We start from the raw sequence: 8,040 nt of genomic DNA, 5'->3' as shown, positions 1-8,040 counted from the left end.
AAAGAACAACACTAACAGAACTGACTTCGGAGTAAACACATCATGCATTCCACTGGATCGGTATTAAGTCCAGAATGACGAGATAGAAATCCACAAGCCAATATTCTGTTGTCACTAGATCAAGGGACATGTCTTCATAAAACAGATAAAAGTCAGTTTCCACTCCAGCTGGGAGACAAAACTCGGCAGAGCACTCCTGAGGCAATTTGTGGCACGTCACACGGAAGTAAAACCCTACAGTGTATTGTCGTCCTACATCTGCTCTGTGTGCCTGATAACCTGAGGATTCTTCCATTAGGTCTTTTTAATTATGGAAGCTCTTAGGTTAGTTTGGGGCTTATTTTTAATTATGTGTGCACGGGTATGTGCACACACGATTACAGGTACGTCGGAAATTAAGGGTGTTGGATCCTCCTGTAGTTAAGATGCCAGATATGGGTGCTCAGTACAAATCTGGGTCCTCTAGAAGAGCAGTCAGTGCTCCTAACTACTGAGGCATTTCTCCAGACTCTTTTGGTTTTTTTTTTTTTAAGAAATAAGATCAGCCTGGCCTTGATCTCACAGTCTTACTGCTTCAGCTTCCTGAGTACTGGAAGAGATATGCAGTACCAGGCTGGACCGGAGTTTCTTTTTGAGTAATTTAAGTTTCTATTCTGTTCTACTGTGGTGAGGTGACTATAGTTCATACACAGCAGGGGAGCTGAGGGCAGCTGCGCGCGCACGCACGCGCGCGCACACACACACACACACTCTGAAGCACAATGGACTCTCACAATCTAGGATGAAAGTCAGTTCGGGATACTTGCATTAAGACACCCAGATTTAGGGCCAGGTGACATACCAGGTTAAAAAGAAAGACCAATTACACAGACGTGGTTAGCACAGAAGCATTTACAGGGTTCACTCCTAGGAATTTAACAACTTATCATAATGAAATGTCACAGATAGAGTTTAAGCACACGAAAACACACAGGTTGCACGGTAAAAGTTCTCCACAGGACCTACTTCTAGTGCGGTCACCACACAAACACCTATCAAGTCTTCGTCAGGAATCCGGTTTCCATATCAAGAACTGCCTGTGCAGACAGGCTGCAGGGTCTGTCCTCGCTCTTCACGACCACCAGCAGCTTCTGTCAGTGTTCGGGAAGGCTTCTCCAGAGTTAGCTCAGAACCTTGGCGAGCTACTAGGTGGCGTCCTCATCCCACTTCTTTCCTCCGTCTACTGTTTAGACCATCTTCATCCAAGAAACGATGGGATTTTTTTTCCATTTTATTTGTTTTTTTTTAATGGAAACAATGTATTTGGGAGAAAGTCTCATTAATACTGAAGTAGTGTATTTTATTCCCAACAATGCTAATCCTCCTTTTCCTTGCCGAAGAGTAGAAAACAGTAGAGTAAGAATTTACATGACACTGCTATTTCCAGAGTATTTTTGTAAAAACCAGTTTCCTCAGCTAATTGTCTAGTAAGTAGTACATGATAGCTTCAAACACGTTCTAGAATCTACAGGAAGAAATACTGACTAGGGCTCCAGCTATGAAGGTTTCCTCAGAGGCTGGTTGTCATCACTACACTAACACAATTTTAGTCTTAAGCCCGACTGTACTGACGGTATCCCTGTGAGGTGGGTGCTGTTGACACCCACTTTACCTGGGAGGTCAGTCGGAGAAGTGAGTAACCATCTCAAGGTTATACAATAAAAACAACAACATTGGTTTGAAGGCAGACTGCATTTACTGGGCTCCCCCACTAAGAACAAATGCTGAGACGCCTCTACTTTTCTACAGAAAACACCATGACGCAGGATCCGGGGAGAAGAGGGGGTTTAAAGCTGGCCAGAGTGGAGAAGATCTATTAAAAATCTGCCTAATACAGAGCCGGTTGCTAAGAACCAGGGCTTTTTTTCCCCACCATGCCTTCAAAATGTGAGCCAGCAGAGATTATTTACCTCAACACAAGAGGGCGACATTTGGCAACAAAGTACATCCAGCAAGCAACTCCTGGTTCAACTTGGCAACCATTACACAAACCACACTGCTTAAGACAGAGACAAAGCTCCATTTTACAGATGTGGTAAAGAGCAAAGCTGTTTCTGGAAAAACTTTTAAAGTATGAAGACTTTTCCCCACTCCAATGACAAATCATGTCCTTAAAAACCAAAACCAAAACTACCCACGACAGTACATGTCTGCCATCCCAGCCCTTAGGAGGTTGACAAGAGACTGTTCCAGGCCAGCATGGGCCATACAGTGAGACCTCACCTCCACCTCAAAAAGCCAAAACAGGCTGGAGAGATGACTCAGTGTTTAAGGGCACTTGCTGCTCTGGAGGAGGACCTGGGATCAGTTCCCACACCCACTTGAGTTCCGGAGGCTCTGATGCCCTTTCCTGGCCTCCAGGGGACTGCATGCATGCTATGTACAGAAGACAGCAAAACACTTAACACTTAACATAAAGATAAATAAATCTTTAAAAATCAAAACAAAGTGACAGCAGATACCATCCCAGTGACTACATGCCTCTGTAAAAACTAGCTTTGGGGAACTTTTCCCATAAAACGAAACTAACATTTCTCCACTTCCTAAAACAATGTTATTGCAGACTGAGTCAGGGTCTCGCCATGTAGCTCCAGGCTCGTCTTACCTCAGTCTACTGACAGCTGGGTTACAGATGGGCAAGACCCAGCATTTTGTCTTTTTGGTCTGGTATTAAAAGGAGCTTTGTAAATGAGAGGAATCGAGTAAAGCTCTTGGCACGAGAGAACTTTAAGAGCGATAGGAACCAGGTGAACTAATATTTTCTCCAAGCTCACAGACTTCCACTTATTCTGTATGTGTGTGGGGTATGCATGTGTGTGGGTGTGCACACACGTGTGAGCATGTGTTGAGACCAGAGACTGGTGACACGTCTTCCCTAATCACTTCTCTGTTTTTGAGACATGGATCTCTCGGAACCTGGAGCTTCTCTCTGCGGGGCTGGCCTGAGAGCACCTGCTGCCCGCCTGTCTCTGCTCCTCCACCAGCACTGGGACAAGAGGCGCCATACCTAGCTCTCACCTCAGCTTCCAATCTGTGAGCAGCGATGACTTTACTCCCCAGACTCTAGGTACAATTCCGTTTCATTTACTAACATATGTTTACTAACTCTTCTGCATACAGTTCTGTAAGCCGAGACTGCTCATTCATTCCCCAGCTGCCCAGAGCCGAATAATCACACAGAAACTATACTAATCACAACACCGTGTGGCCAATGACTCTAGTGTATTCCTAGTTAGCTTACTTCTTACATAACCCATTTTTGTGAAAACATATTCACAGCATAGGGGGGAATCCCACATCACAGTTCCACTTTAAGTAGAAGTGTCTGACATGGCCATTAGCTGTAGGCAAGCTCTGTCAGCATCTCTCCTGACTGTCCTGAGCTGCTGCGCCCTTCACCTACCCTGAAAGCCTCTGTTCCCACCCTTCGGCCTTATAAGGGCCTCTTGTGTGTAAGACTGATGACTTGGTATGCAAGGAAGATTACAGAAAAGTTGAAAAGATTTAAGTGAGAATTGTTAGGTTTTTTTATATTTGAGAAGGCTAAGGAAAGTTGGGCATGGTGTGTGTGGGGGGGGGGATGCACAACTATAGTGCCAGTGCCTGGAGGAAGAGCAGGCAGATCAGGAGTTTAAAACCATCCTCAGCTATATAGTGTGTTTGGGGCCAGCCTGGGCTAAACATGACACTGTATCTTAAAAAAAAAAGAAAAATTAAAAGTAGGAAATATATCCTAAATAGTTTAAAATATATTAAATTGGTATTTGAGTTTCTATAAGGTTAAATCATTTAAGGTAGTAGTGCTTTAATGAATTAATAGTTTAAGATTATATATAATTGTAATACCCCCATACATAACAGCATACTTGTTTAACCAACCCCTCTAACTAGATTTTGCTCTCTACACATAGGTCTTGACCCCAGAGGCTAAGTCTCTAAATCAGAAATTCAACTGCCTTAAGACAACACTAATGGGGTTCTTCACCCGACCCTCAAGTTACCACTCTGAAGCCTGGCTGGTGGTACAGCCCATAATCCCAGCATTAAGAAGGCAGGGGAGGAAGATGGTGAGTTCAAAGTCAGCGTGGGCCATATAGCAAGAATGTCTCAAAAACCAAAGACAACAAAACTGCTACTTTGGTTTGGTATGTGGTTTGCATATGTGATTTCTGTTTGTTTGAAACAGGGTATCACTATGTAGCTAACTGGTCTAGAACTCACTCTATAAACCAGGCCGGCCTTGAACTCACAAGAGATCAACCTCATGAGTTCTGGGCGGAGAGGCAGGCAACAGTATCTCTGAAACCACTGCTTTGTTATTCCGTCTGAACTCACCGTTTACCCAGAAAGGACTTTTGTTTCAGAATTAGCTGGATTACTCTAGGCTCCCCACAGACAGGGGGAAGAACCTCTAAGAAATGTCTTCAGAGGTGTTCTATGGGAGCAGGAGCACTTCAGACTTTGCATGTGGCTAAAATCTAAGCATCACGTTTATTAGATGTATTCAAACACCTGTGAGATGGCACATGCCCAGCTACTCGGCAAACTGAAACAGAAAACTGCTGTGCCCAAGAGTTTAAGGCCAACCTGGGTCACATACCAAGACTGTTTCCAAACTTGGGGGCGGGCAGGGATCAGGACCATCTCAGGTGTTCTTCAAATGTCTGTGAAGCCTAGGCTTTAATAGGATAGGGGAAGGAGGAGGGCTCTTCTGCAGTCTCTCTTGCCTTCTTATCCTTGACTGCAGAGCTTCAAGCTTAAACACTTCAGAAACAATGAAATTTGATGGGCTATGTTTTAGGTACAGTAAATCCGTCACTTAGTCCATCAACTTCAATTTTTCTGGGGTTTTAGGTTTCTAAGTGTCACCACTATAGAAGAGAAGTTAAGTATATTCACAAAAGGGGAGCTGCCAGCGTGGGTTTTAAATAGGCCTGGAACACTGGATGTATCTACTTCACTAGTTTTACTAACAGAAGAAGTGAAAGCCACACTATACTGCAAAATTACCTGTAAGAGTGACTTTCAGAAAATTACCATCAACCCAGACAGCCTAGACAATTCTGCTGCGTTAAGCTAGAGAGATGGTTTGTATCTTATTTTTCTCTTCAAATCTAGGTAAACCTCTCGCTATAGAAATCTGAAATTGCCCTTGGGTGTGTAAAGACACAGTAGCTGTGCTAGCTGGCCCAGGGACGGTTCAGAGCCCGCTTCTGTGCTTGGATATATGTATGAACTGGTTTCTCTGTCCAAGACTTCCTTAGCACTGGCTTCTCCAGTCCTTTCTTCTAGCTGGAATATTTTTTATTAAAAAATGAGGTATACTTGATGTTAATTAAATAAGAGGCCATGTAAGAGGCTGGGGACTAGGAAGTAGACAGTAAAACTACTCGTGATTTGGTATAGCCATGTCTTAGAACATTATAATATACATTTATACATTATAATATATAGTTATACATTAAAATAACTACAGATTTCCTATATGTCAGAAAATATTTAAAAGTCATTTTCATGAGGACATAATTCATATGAAACATGAGACAAGAGTGACGGTTTGAAGTGCGTTTGTCTGTGAGCACGTGTGTGCGCTGAAGACTGAGCCTAGAGCCTCACACATGTAGGCAAGCCCTCTACAGATGAGCTTCACTCCCGGCCTCTAAAACATTCTTTAAAACAGATCTCCTCTGCTTCATATGCAAGTTCATCTTACTGACTCTGTAACCTGGAAAAACAAGATATTTTATAAATAATCAGTCACTTTGAAGTTTATACATTGACTTCTGATTTTCAATTATCATTTAATTTATAGAAAAGTTCATAGGGTAATTGGAAAGTTACATTTAATAACCATGTCTTATAATAAGAACTGGTATGTAAACCTCAAAACCAGGGACAGATTATTTTAAGTCAACAGACCATGAGGAAGTAAATAATTTATGAATTTAAAATGGCGTATGAATCTTTTCCAAGACTGGTATAAAAATTCTTAAGGAGAAGCTGCTACTCAACAAGGATGGTATCCACACTTCCTGGTGTGAGCTCCGACTCTAAGGCACAAGGCAAGTCTAAATGTTCTTGTGACAAGCGAGAACTTTTCAGGGGAACATCGGGCCAGCTGTCACAATACTGCTGAAACCTCTGGGCCAGTGAATTCCCAAACCTCTGGCATCTGTTATATCTGTAAGATTTACCTTTATGTGCATACATGTGTTCCAGTAACTGGCTCTTTCGAAGAAATTTATGACCACAGATGGTACAACTGATTTTTCTTTTTCTTGAAAAAGAAAAATTACAGTTTAATTCTACTGGCTCTGTATCTTTGGAGATCAAAGACACTTGACTGATCTGTAAAGGCTCCGCGGGACCCCGGCTCGAGTGCTCAGGCGGTGGCTGCTGCTGCTCCTTCTCCTTGACAATGAAGGAGCTAAGCCTCCGGCAGTCAAGAGCCTCACTGCTGTCACTAAGTGGATGCACTTCACCAAGGTCATTACTTTCCAAAATGGAAGCAGGGACACCAAACGGGAGAGATCCAGACACATGGGTATGGAGGTGCTGTCTCAGGTTACCACGGGATTCGAAACGCTCCCCACAGTAATGGCATAAGTGGACTTTGATACTGTTTTCTGTAAAAGAGGGGCCAGTCACTTCTGATGAAGACGAGGAGAGGCCTTGGGAGATCGCAGACTCTGGATCACATCTCTCTTGTTTGATGGACACCGGGGGCTTCTGGTGCTCCTCCAAGGCCTGGGCAGCAGGATGGGCCCTCTGCTGCTCTGCACTCCCATCGTCCAGCCCAATCGCAAGGGAGAGCTGCAGCTGTGGGTGGTCACCTTGGACAGCAGCTCTGTTCCCACTGCTACTGGGAGGGGTTTCTTTCATCTCCAGCCCTTGTTTGACAGCTGTTTTCTGGGTTGTTGAAATCTGAATACCATAGAGATTTGAGGTCTGCACAGTCTCTGGTGAGAACACTTGATTCACTTCAGTTGCAATGTGGGAAAGGTAGTCAGCATGGAGAAATCGGATCCCTTCCTCCAAACGACTGTGGTCCACCATCTGTTTGGGCCCTTTTCCTGTGTACATAATGTGCAACAAGTAGCTGAATATATCAGGCTGGATGTCAGTTGGTTGTATTTTTATGCATTCACTGTTAAAACAAAAACAAACTCAATGAAATGAAACACAACCTAGTTGGCCTTTTGGTTTCCAGCAATCTTAGATTAAGACAAATTCTTCATGAGGTTTAAATCTGGCAATCTGCCTTGATGAAATATAGTAACAAGAAATCAGTTTCTGATCCTAACTGCTTTTATGGTCCATCCACAAAGCTTTGTGCATCCAGTCTACTGGCCAGCACCGGAAACACAGATGGATACTCAGATTAGGGCAACACTGGGAGACTCCTAAGCGGTAGCATCTGTTCTAGGCGATAGGACAGAAAACTGGAGACTAAAACAGGTGCTCTGCTTTTACACTGAACACATTAAAGGAACTAAACACAGAGACTCAAAAGGACACTTATATGGTGGTGTTCAGAGCAGCATTGTTGACAGTAGCTAAAGCTGGAAACAACTAAATATCCATCAAAAGATGAATCCAGCCGAGTGCAGTGGTATAGCCTTTAATCCCAGCACTGGGGAGACAGAGGCAGGAGGGTCTCTGAGTTTGAGGCTGCCCTGAGCTAAGTAGGTTCCAGAACTGTCAAGGCTACTAGACAGACCCTGCCCCAAAAAAAGAGGGAAAAAAGGGATAAATGAAATGGGGCTGTAAATACAATGGTATAGGGCTGGAGAGATGGCTCAGCGGTTAAGAGTGTCACCTATTCTTCTAGAGGTCCTGAGTTCAATTCCCAGCAACCACATGGTGGCTCTCAACCATCTCCAGTGGGATCTGATGTTCCATCTGGCATAAAGTTAGGCATGCCGATAAGAGCACTCATGCATAAAATAAGTAAATAAATCTTTAAAAAAATACAATGGTATATTATTCTACCATAACAAA

At 43.5% G+C, this 8,040-nt stretch overlaps 1 protein-coding gene across 6 annotated transcripts in view; it reads right to left on the bottom strand.

Annotated features, from left to right (window-relative positions):
* Positions 1-873: 873 nt before the first annotated feature.
* Zbtb25 (zinc finger and BTB domain containing 25) overlaps positions 874-8,040 on the bottom strand; it is a 29,541-nt gene continuing 22,374 nt past the window's right edge. For 5 of the 6 annotated variants that reach the window (XM_075948329.1, XM_075948328.1, XM_075948326.1 and 2 more), the window contains exon 3: positions 874-7,186. In XM_075948329.1, the coding sequence (XP_075804444.1) occupies positions 6,043-7,186 (1,144 nt within the window). In that variant the 3' untranslated portion in view covers positions 874-6,042. The remainder of the gene's footprint in view (positions 7,187-8,040) is intronic. The other variant, XM_075948332.1, reaches the window with a different exon arrangement.

The sequence above is a fragment of the Microtus pennsylvanicus genome, chromosome 14 (assembly GCF_037038515.1).
Source record: "Microtus pennsylvanicus isolate mMicPen1 chromosome 14, mMicPen1.hap1, whole genome shotgun sequence".
NCBI classification, from domain to species: domain Eukaryota; kingdom Metazoa; phylum Chordata; class Mammalia; order Rodentia; family Cricetidae; genus Microtus; species Microtus pennsylvanicus.
The sequence above is the reverse complement of the archived record's forward strand: the minus strand, read 5'-3'. Positions and strand labels throughout refer to the sequence as shown.